The following is an 18411-nucleotide window of genomic DNA, read 5'->3' on the forward strand; positions in this document are numbered from 1 at the left end:
CTCAGAAATAATCTGGGATTAATGCTATTAAATTTTACTCTGCCCAATCCTAGTACTGGCTCTACAAAACCTCATCTGTTAGTTACTGACACTGAAGAAAATGGTCATTTTTAACTCTGATTTACTTCAAAACCACAGCTGTTGAAAAAGTGTTGGTCACTTTTAAGCTCTGTGGTGATGAAAGCTGGCATATTGAGTGTATAGTGTTTGTTCAGGCAGGCCGCAGAGTCAAGTCCTGCCATATAATTGAGATCAGTTGATCTCATGCAAGCCCTCATCAGCTGGTGGCCAGCTGATTGCTTCTAAGCATGCTATTGGCGTATCACATTCTGGCTTTCTTATTAAAACTCTTCTAGTCTGGCTTCTCTTTACAAGTTGCTTTTACAGCTCTCCTCCACCCCAGCGTCTTCTTTTTCCTGCTTCTGATTTGATCAGTGTCTTTCTGTTGTCAATTATGCCTGCTCCACTCCGTGCTTCTGTCCTTGCCTCAGGCTTTCCTTGTAGGCTCTGGAAAGGCAGGAACGTGTGCTTTCCCTGCTTGAGGCTGGTTGAAGTGCAAGGGGAACCCAGAACAGCCACACTGCCAAATATAAATCATGGCAATGGCAGTCACTATGCATACTTAAAAAACTTGGCACTCAAGTGTCCTGATTTGGACCTGAATTGGTCACCTGCATTACTAAATATCCATATGCACAGGTTTTCAGAAGAAGGAATGGTCTTGGGGGTTTGGTTAATCTCTAAACATTAAGATTCCAAGTAAGCTAAATTGGATACATCATAATTAAAGCTTCATCATGATCCTTGAGTTATTCCTCTGTGGTTCTTCATATTTCCAACATGGACCTGCGATGGCTATGAAGCAAAGGGAGACGGTTTAGAGTAATGCAGCATCATTGGAGAACAAACTTCCCCACTTAGCTTCCCCACATCTCTCTCTCCCTCTCTATCCTCTCCTTCCTGGGTTGTCCCTAGCAACAGCAGAGACCCAGTGGCATGATGCATGAAGACACATAAACTCCTTTTTTTGTTTCCATCTTCGTTGTTGTTTTTTTTTTTTAAAGAACATACAGTTCTGGATCATTATTCTTTGTTTTAAAAGTTAAAGGTTACAGTACATTTCTGCTTTTTTTGGATATGCATGCATGTGTTTTGATGCAGCAGTAGTGACTCCACACTCACTGAGCTACAGTACGACTGCCAATATCTCAACACTTGTTTCCTTGATCGTCTACTTGAAATGCTAATGATGATTTTTTTTTTTTTTTTTTGTTTTTTTTTTTGTTTTGAACGCCCACCAACATATCTCAGTTAGTTGCAATGTTGGAGCCGTTAAGCCGCAAGCCAGGCAGAGCTAGACGAACAACCTCGTAGGAGATCTCCAAGGCTTTATTTTATGTGCCAGATTATGTTAAGTCTTAACTTTGGAAGTCTCCCTCCCTCTGCATTTTAAAATTCATAATCTGGCAAAGTTGTCATCATACTCATCCAGTCCTAACTCTTGGAGTCTCAATGCTAAACTCTCTGTCTAAACCTGTCCCTCCTTCTCACTCTATTCCACAGCTTGGTCAATGGTGCTTTTGTGTATTGAATTAGTCAGGCCTATAGCATTGACAGTGTCTTACCCCTGGGTTTAAGCCAAGGCTCTGCCTTTGCATCCACTTTAAAACACAGGTCACAATTCCACTTCCTATTTGGTTTTCTAAGAGCAGCAGTGTCTAAATGAAGTCGAATCAATGGAGACTTTTGTGGAGGGAAGTAACCGACAGTCGGCTGAACTCTGGGTCTTGGCTGAGAACTCTCCAAGGTTGACTTTCCGTAAAAGACCCAGGGCCTGGGATCGAGTGAGCCGACTCTCTTAAAGATCTCAGTGCTGATTTGTTTGAGTGTCTGGTGAAGTTTGGACATTTCTATGCTTTTAAGAATGAATGCTAGCTCTGAAAAGAGGATTTATATCTGCCCCATTACTGTATCCTAAGAGAGAAAGAATTTACTAGAATACCCTGATAAGGCAGCTGGTGATGCCTGTCAAGTATAATATATATGAGACATTCACACATTGCAACATTCATGTCTTTTTGCATGTTCTGCATGCTAGCGTGAGAGCAATGCTTGAGTTTGGAGCCGCACATCTGTGATTTATTACCAGTGTCAGTGAACATGGCTGCAGTGGGAGTCTCCCCCCTATCCCCACATATCTATTTTTACCGGCTTATTGCTTACCAACCCACTGGAGACAGAGTGATTGGGAGATAAGACGGATAGATCAAGAGTTGGAAGAGAGGGAAGGTAGCAAAGGAGGGAGAGCCCCGTCGTCGGGAAGCAGATGTCTGTAAGAATGAGCAAGATGAGAAAAGATAATTTGCCATGAGCCAGAACTGTCTAGATGCTTAAATGCATACAGCTTTTAAATCCTGTGGTAGAATCTTTCCCTTTCGTTGTTGGATACAATGCAACTGAGACGTGAGAAACATACACAGATAAACTAGACAATAGTGGTCATGTGTTCATGTTGGATAGAGATAGAGTGATAGAGAAAAAACATCAGAATGTGTGAAAGAAACAGAGGAGAGTTTAGTTTTTTGTCACTGCTGTAAAGTCGTGTACCATTTAGGCCACACCAGCCAACTGTCGGCACTCATTAAAGAGAGGTGCGAGGATCTCACCAGCTTCATGCCAAGCCACACACAAACACATCCACTCACACACACACATAGTTTCCCCCCTCACATATGGTCAGATCCCACTGAGGTGCTACTACGATACCTCACACCTTACCCTGGTGTGAAGGCAGATCGTAATATCAATGGATCACACCCTCTGCTGTTATTTTGTTGTCATAGTCTTACAAATGTAAATGCTGCATGCTGGTCACTCTACACTCCCTGTCTTAATCACCTTTACCCCTAAAATATGTGAAGTAAATCAGTTAAATTATTTTGAAGTCCATTGTTAGTCAAAGGAGTGGCAAAGACCATTTTGATCAAGACTGTGTTACTAGTGAATGATTTTTTTGTGGTTTATTCATGTAGTTTGCTGACACTATCTCTCTGTCTGATTTCCAGGTACAACCCGCGCCCCAAGAGAAGGAGAAGTTCCTGGGGTAGATTACAACTTCCTCTCAGTGGAGGATTTCCTTGAGTTGGAGAAAAGTGGGACCTTATTGGAGATTGGAACATATGAAGGTAAATTTATAAAACGCACATTTGATAGTGATGAAAGTTGTTAGGGGTTTGTAAACTGCAGATGCTTTGAAGAGGAGTAGAAAATTTAAAGGTGCGTGCATCTGTCTAGTCTTTCTTTGGCTGGAAGTTTAGATGCTCCAGTTAGATGATCTGAAATACAAGAATGGAAGTAAAAATTCTTAGGGTGCTTTCACTCCTGGATGTTTGAAGAAGTTGTTCTGAAACAAGGAGGCCCTCCCCTATCAATTTGTTTGGACTTATGTGAACACTAGAGTTGCACTAATGGACTGGCTTCGGACCGGAATTAGCCGATTTTGGGCCTGCTTGGCCATGATCCTCCAGCCTCCTGTATTGCAGATTTATTTGCAAATACTGGACGTATGTATGCAAATCATTTCATGCTGTGGGTCAAGTGTAAAATCAGCCCTGGATTGTGCAGCAAGGAGAAAGCTAATAATGATAATTAGTCCATATAAGGCATGACTAAAAAATCTTAGCAGCCTAAAATACTTTTCACTCCGGTTTTTCAGGAGGTTTTTTCCTTTTCCTCTTCACTGAAAACATCTGTGTATGTGCACTCTCCTGCTGTCGCTGAGGATTTAAGTCCTTTAGTATGTAATTTAGGGATGCACAATATTATTGGTAGGACTTCGGTATTTACAGATATTAGCCAAAGAAGTGAATTATTGGTATCGACAGATATGAAAATCTTAGCCAGTATTTATAACGGATATTTTGACTCTTAGATCTGCCTGTAACAGCTGTGAGTATTGGCAGTATGAACAAATAAGTCAGCTGAAGTTTTTTTCTTTATTCATCATCATTTCTTTCACTTTAAAGTGTGTTTTAAGGAAATGTGTTCATTTGTTTATCCTAAAAGAATAAACATTATACTGCTAAAGTAACTTTAGCAGTATAATGTTTATATCTTTAATTGCAGATATTTTGAAACCCAACAGGGAAAAACAGGTATCTTAGCATACATGTGCTGTGGGACAGTTAAAAACTTTCAAAACACATTATTCTGAAAAAAACTCACAACCTAATGGATGCTTTCACTTGCTGTTCTGTTGAGTCACTAAGCAAGCGTGAATACATGGTCTGTTGAATCACATTGATCTCGATTTTAGGCACATGTGCATCATAGTATTTTGGACTAGAACTCTCACCAAACTCACCCTTCCCGTGTACAGTCATAAAGCAGGTGTCTTTTGTCCCTGACCTGGCCACTCAGCCGTATTTTCAACAGCTGCACCTGCTGTCCAACAGGAGAGAACATTTCTCCTCTTTGCCTCCAGTCAGTGCTCAGATCAAGCCACAGATAATAGTTAATGTTTGCACTCTGTCACTGTAAGACAAAGAGTGCATGCCTTAGAATGTGTTGCATTAACATTCAACTGTAAAATTCAAATTCATGCATTGCCATAGCTATTCAATATAGATTTATTGAAAAATACATCATTGTGAAAGGCAACTGAATTTACAGTTTTCTGTAATCAAAAAATTCTTACTGTTTTGCTCCTTTGTATGCATATTGTCATCACTCGGTCCACTGAAAGTAGGTCAGAAAGACCTCAGCCACGTGTTTTCTTTGTGTGTTGAAAGTAGCTCTCAGGCATAATAGAAAACAGAAGCTGAGGTACAGGTAGACAAGAAAGTTTTTATTTCTTATTTTAAAGCACCAAAAAGTAGCTTTGAATATCATCTGATTTGTCTATCATTAAAACAACATCTAAACATGTTAATGGAAAAAAAACACGTTGATAATTGGCATGAAAGACAGTGGTTCCCAGCCTGTTTTCCTCAGGGAAGTGGTTCTCAAGTTGAGAATCTCAACTGGTTAGGAATCGGGTCCCACCACCACCTCCTTGTCACCTTCTTGTAAGAAATCCAAATTTAAAACCTTAAAACAACTTTAAATGTATTTAATAAATGTTACAAATGTTGCAGTTGGGACCTTATGTCACAGAACTTGGAATTTCTCTTGTGGGACTAATAAAGGAATATTTTATCTTGTCTTATCTTTGAACAAAGAGACAGGGCCAAAAAAAAGTTTGATAAGTGCATTGTTACCAAAGGGCATGCATGCTTATTTTTCTTACATTTTCTCAAGATTGCAGGGAAACTTTGGTAGTTTCACAGAAAATGACCTCATTATCTCAAGAAAAAACAGCTTTGATATCCCAAGAAGAGGAGATAAATAATTTGTGATCTTGTGAGTCAGAATGTATTTATTCAACTATGTCAACTAAAATGTATTAATATATGGCAACTTAGGGTACACATTAGCGACCCTTTGGAAACAGCTCCATGAGGGAACCCCCCACCCACCCCCACCCACTTGTATCAGGAAAAGTCATTGCTCCCTCAGCACCCACTTGGAAAAGCACAAATCACTTTCAGTTGTTTCCACTGACAAAATCCCAACATAATAGGCTTACATAATCTTGGTCTTGACAAAAGCTCTATGGATAAACTCTACATTATTATGACGGTGCATTAATACCACTCTAAAAACAAACATCATTAAGTGGATCTGTTAATTTACTAGGAAAAGTGTAACATTCTCATGTTCTCAAGTGAGTAATTCATGAAAAATTAACAATTTTTTTGCCTTAAAAGTTGAAAATGCACATGAGCCAAAACTTACAATTTTTTAAGAATAAACGGTCAAAAATTCAACCACTGTTTTCAGTTTGGTTTCTAGTACATCTTTTGACTTTCAACATTTAAGACTTTCTGAACTCAGCAATTTTAGTTTTTCTTGTAAATTTCAGACTTCTTAAATTCTGAAATTCTGTTTTTTTTTGTGTTTGTTTGTTTTGTTTCGTTTTTTGGTTTTGGTTTTTTTTAAATATGTGACTTTATAATCTCAAAAATATAGATTTTTTTCCTATATATTTTTGACATTTTTAGCTTGAAAATTAACAAATTCTCTTCATTTTTACCTTTCAGGTTGGCTCTAGTAAGTTATGTTTCTAATCATGATAGAAAAAAAAACAAGACTCTATATGACACAGTCCCAGGTCAGTTATAGGGTCATTTTTCCTAAAAAAAAAATGCATACACATGGTTCTGTGCATAATGAGTAGATTCTTATGCATGGTGTGTCAAATTGTTTTTTTCTTAAGGGTGTGTGTAAATTTACACACAGCTCAGACCATTCTTGCACACAGAAGCTAGTGGTAAAACAGTGAAACAACATATTAAAAACTATGCCAGGCATCTCAGCACACATAAATCAATCTCATCTGTGCATGCTTCAAGTTTTTTTTGTAATTTTGTGTGGTTTGAAACAGACACTTTGCCTGATTGGTGTCAAAACCTTTCAAAGACGGCTGTGACAGGCATCTCAAATGTAGTGAGTGCGGTGCCATGGCTCATCTTGCCTTATTGGACAATTTGGCAAACCATGCACTCCTCAGGCAGCATGTTTTAATGGGTTTGAGAGAGTATCATTACATGATTATTAATCTCAGAGTGTCAACAATGATGCTGAAAATGCAGTATCCACAGGTGGAAATATGTAGTAATGCTAGATTTTTCTGCCTGTGTGACGTTATGCTTTTTCACACTGATATCAAACTTCTTCCTGTTGTTTTCCAAAAGTATTTTTTACCTCCAACTCAACAGGAGGGAAGCATTCGTCACCTTCTCCAGTATAGCATGTTTCATTTGGTAATTAATCAGTTCATAAAACAAAAGTGTAAAATCTCATCTTGTGGGCCCAAATCTTGTCTCTTCTCATCTCACGAGATTAGTGTCTTGTCACACCCCTGCCAAACATGTTTCTAACATTTTAAAATTCAATGTCATTTTCTAAGCGCTGTTAAAAAACGAGGGTCTTTGGTTTATAACCTGATCCCAGCAGGTTATTCAAAAGATGTAAAAAATGTATTTTTCCGACATCCGTAACTTTTTCTGTTTCATAACTGTCTCCAGTTCTCAACAATGAAGGCTAAAAGATCACTTCAGTCATGTGACACATCACAAATCATGTGTGGCACACAGCACACACCGCGTTTTGCCGCTCAGCCAAAGCAGTCCTGACACAGTTGAAGGACTGTAAACACAACACTGCCATGTATCGCCTCCATTCAGTCAGATAATGTTTAATTAAGTGTCCGCAGTGTCCACTTAGCTTGTTCAGTGTTCCGTAACAATACAGTTATCTCTGTCTGTAATGACAGGGAGGAAAACAGAGCCAGTAGACTTCTGACTGTCAACCAGCTCACTTTATAAGGTGAAAGTATGGACGCAATCAGAAGACTGATGTTTTACTTTCACTTTAAAGTCCTCAGCAGGTTCAGAACAAGGCAGTCTTGTGAAGTTTTGTGGAAGACTGTATCATGAGTCATCTCACCAAAAATAACAGAAGCTGAAAGCAGAATATATAATGACATTTTTCCAAGGGAAAATTAGGCAATATGGATGACAGGATTATAGCTGTAAGCAGACAAAGATGGTCATGTGTGCTGAAAGAGATGGCTGTATTCTGTTCTTTTTCAAGGCATTTCAACACATTTTAGGAGTCTTATATCAACATGTAAGTGCTGTCTGTAGTGCTGTCTGTAGTGCTGTCTGTAGTTCAATTTCAGTGGCAGAATACATTCATATCCTGGACTAAGTGTATGTGCCTTAGAATGCCTGAAGCTTTACACCTAAGCATGCAGAGAGGATAAGTCATCTTTTTATTTATTAAGGGAAAAAAATCCAAATCTACCTGGCCCTATGTGAAAAAGAAATTGTCCCCCTTGTTAAATCATTAATTAACTTTGATTGACCACATTTTTGGAAAGCTGAGTTCAGTTTCACTGGCCACACCCAGGCCCAAGTACTCCAAAAACATTGTGATGATCCCCCAGCATTTTGGGAAATATATTTCCAAAAAGTTGAACTTGTTGGAAGGTTGTGTCCCATTAGATCTTGTGTAAAACTATCAGAGCATTTTATAAAAAGAACATCATACCAACAGTCAAACATGGTGGTAGTCTGATGGTCTAGGGCTGCTTTGCTGCTTCAGGACCTGGATGACTTGCCGTTATTGATATAACCGTGATTTCTGCTCTAATAAAAAATCCTAAAGGAGAATGTCTGGTCATCAGTTTATGATCTCAAGCTCCCACACTTGGGTTACGCAGCCTGACAATGATGTGAAACACACCAGCAAGTCCTCCTCTGGATGGCTTCAAAAACAAAATGATGGTTTGGAGTGGCCTAGGCAAAGTCAAGACTTTAATCCAATCGAGGTGATGTGGCATGGCCTTTAAAAAGCCGTTCATGCCGGAAAACCCTCTGTTGTGGCTTAATTAAATCAACTCTGCAAGACAAGTGGGAAAAAAACCCTTGACTGTGATGTTAAAGACTCATTGATAGTTGTCATAAATGCTTGTTTTGCTGTTGTTCTACCAATAGTGGCACATATAGTCCTTAGGCTTAAGTGGCAATAACTTTTTCCACATAGTGCCAGATAGGTTATATTTTTTCTTTAATAAATGAAATAATTATTTAAAAACTATATTATTTACTCAGGTTATCTTTGTCTAAAATCCCCAATTAGTTTGATGACCTGGAACTTTCAAGTGTGACCTATATGCAGTAAAGTAAGAACTCTGGTAGGTGGCAAATACTCTTTTACAGCATTGTACCAACTAGTTTGCTGCTAGTTTTTTACCAACTTAATGTAACACAATCCTTTTTGTGATATGAAACAAGTCTGCCAAAATATCTGCTTGAAAATGTCTCGTTTACATTTAAATTTCACCTTCCAATTTCACATATGTAATTCAGCCAGCTGGATTACAGAATTATTAGTGCTGTAATTACTTTAATTTTCTGGATGCTATGACAAACTTTTCTTCTAAAGAATTTGGCTTTAAAATCAGATGTCTCCGTCTCTTTAGATCATCCTGTTGCAAATTAGAAAGAAAATGACTCAAATGATCAGCTCAGTTAAACAGGATTTTGGCATTGTCAGATATTTTGCATCAAACTGTTTAATGAACTACTTAAAAAATACTGCTTTTTACTTCTGTTTCCAAAAAACACATAGTTTAAGTCAACTTTTTATTTTGAAGTGAAAACTATGTGATGTTGCTTCTGAAAACACTTTCTGAGTACTTTTTGGACAATTTAAAGCAAGGTGAAACTTTTTTAGGCTCATCAAGAAGGCGGTTTAGTTTTGGCCTCAGGACTTCACATTTTCTCACAAACAGTGCCGTCTTTTCTATTTACATACAAAGGACTAAAACTCCTATCCAGCACACACACAAGCGAACAAAACTATGCACAAAACCCCTTGACCCCTCCTCTCTAACCCTCCTTTTAAATTCCTCATCTTGTCTTTGTCTTTTTTTTTTTAATCCCCCCTCCCTGCCTTCTTCTCTGTTGCCTAGGTAACTATTATGGGACGCCCAAGCCACCGGTGCAGCCCCCCGGTGGGAAAGTGATTAGCAATAGCGGTAGCGGCGGTGATGCCCCACTGCCAGACGGGCTCAGCGGTAGCCTGCCAGGCTCGCAGCCATCCACTCCCCGACGCACCAAGTCCTACAATGACATGCACAATGCTGGAATAGTGCCTGGAGAGCAGCAGCAGGAGGACGACGAGGACCTCCCTGACATGAACAGTAGCTTTACAGGTGAGAAAGAGGGGCAGCAGGTGGAGGGGGAGAGGGAGACATAAGTATGTGGGTGAGGCTGATGAATAGAATGTGTTGGTTTGGTAAAGTTTTTCTCTGAACTGCACCTGTCGTTTGAGCTCTCTGTTTCCTACAGGAATATGTTTGTCCTCCATGCTCCTTGAAAGTTGGTGAAATTGTGCCAGAAATACCTACTTTAGTTCTGCAGTTGTTTGAAGATTACAAGAAAGTTTATTAAAATCATAATGCAATAATTCAGTTTTCTTGTGAGCTAAATTTTATTTTTTTATGAAAACACTGAGATACTTGCACTGTTTGAGCTTGTGATCAATCATATTGAGGTCTCTTTCTCCCCAGAGCATTCTGGTTTGCTTAAAACAAACCCTAGTCTGTTTCCGCAGATAGTTTGGTTTGTTTGGGGTGGTGTGAAACTCATTCAAACTCTGGTGCAGACCAAACAAGTGAGCTCCGGTCCACTTTAAATGGGGGTCTTCGTTTGCTTCCAAATGAATCCTGGTGTGGTTCTTTTGTGGTATGAAAGCAAAGCAAACCAACTTGAAGAAGGTGACTTAAAGCATAATGATTAAAAATATATCTAAACTCTGCAACCCATTTTTGGGTCCTGACCTAATTAAGAACCACTGCCATAAAGTATGCCCACTTTTCAATCCCCTGTATGACCCCAAACACTGCTGACTAATATGGGAAAGATTGAAATGAAAATGCAGTCGTGTAGTTGTCTCAGCCTTTAGCAAATGTGCCAGTGGTGATGGTAAAATGCGATCTTCTTGTCTGTTAAATTTACACCTGTCCTTACTCACTGTAGCAGCAGAAGTCAAGTGACAACATGTGAGTATTAAAGGCCCATTTTTAGGTGAAATAATATGCAAGATGATCATACATGACTTTGGTTATACTAGTTTCTTTTACAGCACTTCTATAAAGCACCATCAGAATAAGCAGTTTATTTTTTCATAAATGATAATTACATTTCTTGTTTTACATTGAAGTTTTTCGAGGTTTGAAGTCTTAGAAAATAATCTTAATGATGACACTGTTATTTCTTCTTGATAGCATAAGTTCTTCATCATAGTGCTGAAAAATACCAGACATTTACCAGATGATAGACACAGTTATGGAAAGCAGAAGGGGTTATGTAGGATCCAGTGTGTTGAGACTTAATTAAGTCAGAATATCTGGACTGCTGCTGCCGTCATGATTTTTTTGCATCATATCAATCTAAGTACCCTTACTTTATGCAGATGCAGTAGGGATGCTCTAGTGCAACAGTTTGTATCAGCTGATATCAGCCTTGTTGATAAACACTAGCCACTGGCAAATGATTTGGCATCAGCAGATATCAGTCGGCAGCATTTATTTGTTGTGTCATATCAATTAAATGCTGGCATCAAGTTTACCTATCTGCTGAATCAAATGGGAGGTGTTTTACCGAGCAGAAGTAATCACCTGTTGGACAGTTTCCGCTCTGTTTTCATGGTCAAACATGAGAGAAAATGTTGGCATGGTGGGAGTGTTGCACCAAAAAAATTAATGAAAACACTGTCTGAATTAATGTTAGTAATTTGCTGAGTTTCTATTTTAAATATTGGTATATTGCCTTTTATTATCAGTCAGTGCATGTCTTGGATGCAGAACTTTGGTGGTATTAGGTTTTCATATTATGAGTGAAAATAAACCATAACTAATCATATATCTGAGAGCACTTTTTGATTGTGTAACTGATTAAGTATATTTTTCATACCATAATACAGTGTTAGATGTCTGTATTAAAGGTGTTTTTAGCTCAGCTGAATGAAAATGTCAATTTTTTCCTGCTCCACACATTCACTATGTGAGAATCAAAGTGAAATCCAATAACAATGGGTCATTTAAGACTTCTTTCAAACACATTCATAAACCAGGTGTAAACAAGTGCTCATCTCCTGTGAATTCAGACACAATCTCTTTTATTTGGACAGAACACAGAGCTGGGTTAGGGCTCCCAAACTGGTACTGTTCTCCTAACTTGATTAAATTTGGCTCCTTTGCACAGACGACAGCCAGACTGATTCATCGTATTTGGCATTGACTAACACAGTGTACAGGCTAGCTAGCTTTTTTGGACTAGTTTTTACCTCAAACTTTCTGACTTCTACTGCTGCTTTACATCTGTTTACAGTAGTCTCTGCTTTATTGTTTATGCTGTACTAGCTGTACTTGTATGTTAAGTTCTTGTTTAGCAAAGCTTACATGATGCACATGTGTCTTTAGCTAGAGTAGACACCTTTAAAACAAACAGAAGTGAAGTCGGTGAGCACACAGGCAGCTGCTTGCAGAGCCGACTGTAAAAGCAGCCTGACAGCATGCTGTGCTCTGTTTAGTTTGCAGCATAACACCAGACTGTGATCCTGCTCTCTGCAGCTCTGTTTGGAGGAGAGGACGAGAATGTTAAGATGAGGTGGATACAGTGGGTGGGTTAGAAAGTGGAGATAAGGTAGCAGGACATCAAGTAGAAAGAGGGTGGGGCTTAAAGGGGCAAGCAGGGCACATGTGAGAAGGATTGGGCCGAAGAGAAGGAAGGTAGGATTGTATACTGAGGAGAAGTTCAGAAATGAAGTAGGAGAAAGAGCACAAAGGGGTGAGAGAGAAAGGCAGAGAGCACTTTTGTGTGGTGAGGGGCTGCAGAACACAAGAGCTTCTTTGATTGGTGAGTAAGTGGTCTCTGGGTTTGACTACATCTGCCTGTATCCATGCAGGCAAAAATGTAAAATAGTGCCATCTGGCTGTGGGAAGCAGACTGTGCATGTCTGAGCAACTTTTATCGTTTTTAGTTATTCTTGGTGTTATCATGAGGACTCAGGGGGTTATTTGGGTTTGTAAATGTTTTATTTCTTCCCAGCTGATTTTTTAATGTTTGAAGGATAATGCAGACGTTAGTGCTCACCTTATATCCCTTTTAGTGATGATCTCTAACTTATTCCTCTAGATTTTGAATATCTATTCCAGTATGTTAGTAGGTCAGTGGGCATTGTAAGGAGGTTGTCTCAGACGATAAGCTGTTTGGGCCATGTGTTTTTAGGAGTGGGACCAAAAGTTGTTTATTCACCGTCTGTGATTGTGTGAGCTCTGAGGGTGCTAGTGGAGTGTGAGTGTGAAAAGAGGATAACAGGAAGCTAGGTGGTAGCACTTCAGATTTCATCGTTTGAGGTGTGAACTGCCCACTTAGCAGTCCAAACTGAAGGAAATGGTTTTACAGCTCTTAGAAGTAGTTAAGGATAAATGGTAATGCTTTACTGTAGTGTAATCAGGATTTTAGTCAAAAACATGGGTGTGAAATCCGCTCAAAGCTCTTGGACTGATGTAAAGGCTGCTAACAACGACAGGATGAGGCACTTGTTGCAAACGTCATTGGCAAAATGCTCTTTTATTCACATGGAGCTTTAAAAAGTTTAGCAAATCAACTATAGAAAGAAATTACATTTCATAGCCTTGCATTTTCCATCAACCTGTGTGTGATTTCTTATTTGATTTCATTTTGACACGCAAGCTGATTTTACACATGAAAGACTGAAAATTTCAGGACAATTTCAGCTGTTTTACGCCTGATGTCTTCCTGATTTTCTTGTTGCCACATATCCCTCACAGCAGGAATTTCCTAGTTGGACAGTGAGGTAGTTGGATGAGAGTAGGACAGGATTAAAAATGTATTCTCTGATTCAGATTGATTTTTGCTTTAAATTCATATAATCCAGAGATTGATCTTTATATATAGGCTTGCTCCATTTCCTGATGGCTCCTTGTGCTATCAGTCAAGTCTTATGTCACTCATGCAGCTTGAAACTTGACCTACTCTTGCCTCTAAAAGCCTTTCGACACATATTCAAGGTTTGAATCTCAGGCCCAGTCATTTTATTTTGGAAATCTGGTGTGCATTATCAATATGAGCTGGATATGCATATGCAAGATGTGCCACATGGATATAAAATATAGTGTAAATACTACTAGGTTTGGGTGGGTTTTTTTTAATGCAAACCGTGATATTTTGATAATGTGTCCGGTTAGAACATTATTTGTACTATTTCTAGCTTTTGTTCTCTAAGAATCTCAACAACTACAGATGTCAGACAAGTAGACTTGGGTGCTGAGATGACAGTTTTGTCTTTTTATCAATGCTAAATGTGACAACATGTATTTATAGTATAAACAAAAGAACGAGGAATTACATACTGACTAGCAGAACACTTACAGTAATAAAGCAGCTTCATTATATTCCTGGAAACGGGGGCCGAAGGGAACAATTCTGGGTAAAGTCATGGTGAAAAATTCTGCATTATGTGTTCAACCTAACAGCTTTGCATGTGTGAAAAAGGGACAAGGCTAAAGCAACCTGGCAGCTTGTATAGACATGTGATGCTCTTTAAGTAAAGGTTTCCCAGCGTGATCAGTGAGGTAGTCCTCTGATTTATCACTGATAATTCTAGTTGATCATGTATAATTAGTAATTTCATAATTTTAATGCAATGTCACATCTGCTTAATATCCTTCAGGAGATTCAAGTGAATTAGACGAGATTAATCACTCAGTGCGAGCCTTCGCCCCCCGCCAGAGTGAACCTCCCTACACTGGGACGACCCCCTCACCACCGGCCACCACGGAGAGCACACAGCAGTCACACCCTCATCTGAGCCATCCTCCCCCGGAGGACCCGCTGGGACCTCTGCCTGATAACTGGGAGATGGCCTACACCGAGAACGGAGAGGTCTACTTTATAGAGTAAGTCATTCAAGATGTATGCACTTGTGGTTAATTATGTATCTGGATGCTTGAGCTGCTTGACTAGGTTGTGATCAAACTTTGCTTAAATGTCCAGAAAACCTCCAAGTTGTATGTTACCTACAAGTTTATGGTGTAACTGTGCACATGGTGTAAAGTGTTAAAACATGTGATGCATATCAGAATGTCCCTGATCATCAAGCGTAGAGACAAAGCCAACTATTAGGTTTAAAGAGCCATGTTCTACTATGTATTAAAAAATAGCAAAAATAGGAAGCATAAACTTAAAGCAGACACTAAAAAGAAAAAAAAAAATTCTCAAAATCGTACTCATAGTGGTCTGAAAAGTTGACTCGAGCTTGAAACTCTTTGACTATTGTCTGTGAGTGTCAGCTACTCAAGACTACGGCTTCTTTTCAGGGTGTTGTTTTTGTTTACTGTCTGACCCGAGTCTTGAGAAGAGAAGAGGGAGGTGGACTTGAAAGACAGCTTCTAAGAGCAGATTGTAAGCCTAACTTGTATGCAAATGTCTGGTTGAAGATATTAATTAAAGCTAAACCCATTCTTATAAGGCTGCTGATGGGTTCCTGGATTGGATTACGGTGGATTGTTTTCATTCCCTTTTGTCCTCCACACAGACTGTTTTCCTGCGTACAGCCAATGCCCACTGAAGTGCTTTAGTAAATAATTTCATCCTGACTGCAAATGAGAGCAACTACATGTTCAACATCAAAATCTGGTCCTGATCTCACAGATCCCTCTTTTTAAATGCAGAATCTGTAAATAGAGATTGTTTGAGCTCAGCCAGAATATGGGATTTTTTTTTTTACCATTAATAGAAAAAAAACTAAACATAAGGATTGCTGTGTTTAGAGTAAAAGACACTGGAACTTGGTTAACCACAGCTAGGTATTGCGAGGGTAAGCCTGTGTTGCATCTTTACCTTTCCAGGTTTTTTAAGAATTCATAGATTTTCTTTGGAAATTCAAAGTTGTCAAAGTGTGGTATCTAAAAATGATTTACTGAGATTTAGATTAATCACATCAGCATTGCATAATAAACAAGAAAAGCACTCTGAGAGCACAGACCTCCGCCATTAGCCCTATTTCCCAATAGTGAAGAATTCTTTAAAAAAATTCCTGGATCCAGACGGTGATCTGGATCACTCCCAAATCTAATCAGTTCTTCCTTATGCCATTTTTGACATTTCCTGAAAATTTCATGAAAACCCGTCCATAACTTTTGGGTTATGTTGCTAACAAACAAACTAACAAACTAACTAACAAACCCTGCCGATCACCTAACCTCCTTGGCAGAGGTAATAAAGAGAGAGATGGACTCACTGACTGTAAAGGTTTTAGTGATAGTGATATTTGCCCTTTGTTATTGGAACTGATTTGACAGATTATTATTAGGGCTGTCAACTAATTAGAAAGTTTAACCATGAGTAATCACTTCATTTTTGTTGTTAACTGCAATTAATCTGTCTTTTGCTTTAGTTTGAAATTCCACTATTTAGAATCTAAATTTGTTATAACTTAATTTCCATTTTTTTTCTTGTCTTAAAAATAACTGGAATCTAATTCCATTTAGAACACAGACATGTTTTTATTTTGAAAGAAAATTAAAAAATCAGCAATTTAAGTGTTTTTTAATTTGAAATGAGGATTCAAGGAGCCATATCTTTTTTTCACTACTGTAGGTTAAGAAAGACTTTGCAGTGGTTTAACCAAAGTATGCAAAAGGAAAAGGGACAATAAAGCCTGCAATTTTTCTAAAATAATGTACTAATTATAGACCTTTATTAATGGGGATTAATGCATTGATACAGACAGTACTGCTTATTTTGGGTTTAGAAAGCCTGTAGATAATATTTTAACTTTGTAAAAAAAAAAGCACTGATACTTTTGTTCTTAGCTTTTAGTTTGGGCTCCTAGTTCATCATCAACTGTGAATGTCACCTCTCGTATAAAAAAGTCCTTGTGACCTACATTTCTAAAATAAATAAATAAATAAATAAATAAACCCAATAAATCTATTTAATGAAAAATTATGATTGAAAAGAGAGACGAGGCAAAACAAACTTCAAAAGTGCATCATTACAGAAGGACAAGCAAGCATAAAAATTAAGGTAATTTCTCAAAGAATTACCTCGAGTAAGATGTTTAGGTCTTGAGAAAACGACCAAAATTTACTTCTCACAGGAAAACTGGGTCCCAACCCACCAGTTTAGAACCACTGCCTTAAACTGATGAAAACAAACCTCAAATTCCACCATAGCTTGAAACTAAGAGTCTTATGTTTTTTCATAAAAATCTATCTTTTAAAATGTTTTTTTCTTAATGCCTGTAGATATCTTAGAAATGCTGCATGCCCGATGTGTAGATACTGGATATATATGTATATACTTTTGGTATTTTTGTATCAACTCAATTTGTTGCCATTTCTTTTTTTGTTCAGCCACAACACAAAAACAACCTCCTGGATTGACCCTCGGTGCCTGGACAAGCCTCAGAAGCCCCTGGAAGAATGTGACGATGATGGTACGTCTAAACTCGTTTGATAAGTTTGCCTAAAAAATCACTTATACTAAAGATAATGCAGGCAAATAATTACTTTGCTGGGTATTCCTTAAGTGGATGATCATTTTTTTCCTTCTGTAAAAGTACTGGTAACTTGCAGGCTATCTCTTTATTAGTGAATAACTGTTAGAAACCCTTCTATGGGTTAAGTGGTGTCAGTGCCTGGTCCAATATTCAGGGAGATAGCCTTGTGTTAAGATCCTAGTGTCTCTTTAAAACCTTACTGTGTTTTACTAAAATCATAGTTAAAAAAATAAATGTCTTCTTAAATTCTTAATTGAAATTTAAAAGCTGCTGGAGATGTTGTATCTACAGTAGTAGTTCCCCCAGGAGCCCTTAGGTGTCATTGTTGAGTCACATAAAACAGTGAGCACAACTGGGATGCACTGCTCTGCTGAGCTACTTCATTCAGCTGTTAGTCAGAGCAGTGTGCCCTGCAGCTTCACAAATTAACTCATTTGCATTTGCACCATCCAATTCCAATAATAAATAGATGACCCACACAGTTGTGTCTTGCCTGTTCCTAGATCTTTAACGCATTATATTAATAACCAGGCATACAAAGACCCAGAAGAATACTGTTTCAAAAATGTTGTAATTCATGGATTTTTAACATACTTTTGTGAGATTATTAAATAAAATAATGTTATGTGAAGTTTGATCAATTAATATGGGAAATATGCAGTTGGCTGGATGTCCCTGAGTGACTCACAGATGTGTATTCTTCCTCTGTTTATCTCCTGTGCTGCTGTGCTGTCTGCCTGCTGAGTAGAAGGGGTACATACAGAGGAGCTAGACAATGACCTCGGTAAGGACAAGCTCATCTTTGGACCGCATACACTCACATAAAACCCTGCCTTCACTTTCCCATCACTAATGTCAACTATGGTTTGCAAACATCATCTTCATTTCTGCCCTGCAAAAAATGACAGAAGATCTTTAAACAGTTTAAACGGCATAAATGGAGATAATAGAGTCACAACTGTTGATAGTGCACATTAACATAATTACACGCCACCAGTGGCTCATGTGACAGTTGGTGTGAGATAACTATGACAATGACTCAAGCCATCTAGACATTACTGTGACATGATACCACACTGACGGAAAACTGACCTTCACCTCGATTAGCCACCGTATGGAGCTTTGACTTTCAGACAAACACACCCTGCTTGTGCCTTGAATACAGCCGTCAACATTACCCACATTCCACCAGACATAGAAACTCTTTTA

General features: G+C 38.5%; 1 protein-coding gene across 10 annotated transcripts in view; it reads left to right on the top strand.

The window, feature by feature from the left end:
* magi1b (membrane associated guanylate kinase, WW and PDZ domain containing 1b) overlaps window positions 1-18411 on the top strand; it is a 207666-nt gene that overhangs the window by 129896 nt on the left and 59359 nt on the right. For all 10 annotated transcript variants that reach the window (XM_041781197.1, XM_041781230.1, XM_041781212.1 and 7 more), the window contains exons 3-7: window positions 3066-3185; window positions 9581-9823; window positions 14371-14596; window positions 17057-17139; window positions 17951-17986. In XM_041781197.1, coding sequence (XP_041637131.1) covers window positions 3066-3185; window positions 9581-9823; window positions 14371-14596; window positions 17057-17139; window positions 17951-17986 — 708 coding nt within the window. The remainder of the gene's footprint in view (window positions 1-3065; window positions 3186-9580; window positions 9824-14370; window positions 14597-17056; window positions 17140-17950; window positions 17987-18411) is intronic.

This window comes from Cheilinus undulatus, linkage group 3, assembly GCF_018320785.1.
Source record: "Cheilinus undulatus linkage group 3, ASM1832078v1, whole genome shotgun sequence".
In the NCBI taxonomy this organism is placed as follows: Eukaryota; Metazoa; Chordata; class Actinopteri; order Labriformes; family Labridae; genus Cheilinus; species Cheilinus undulatus.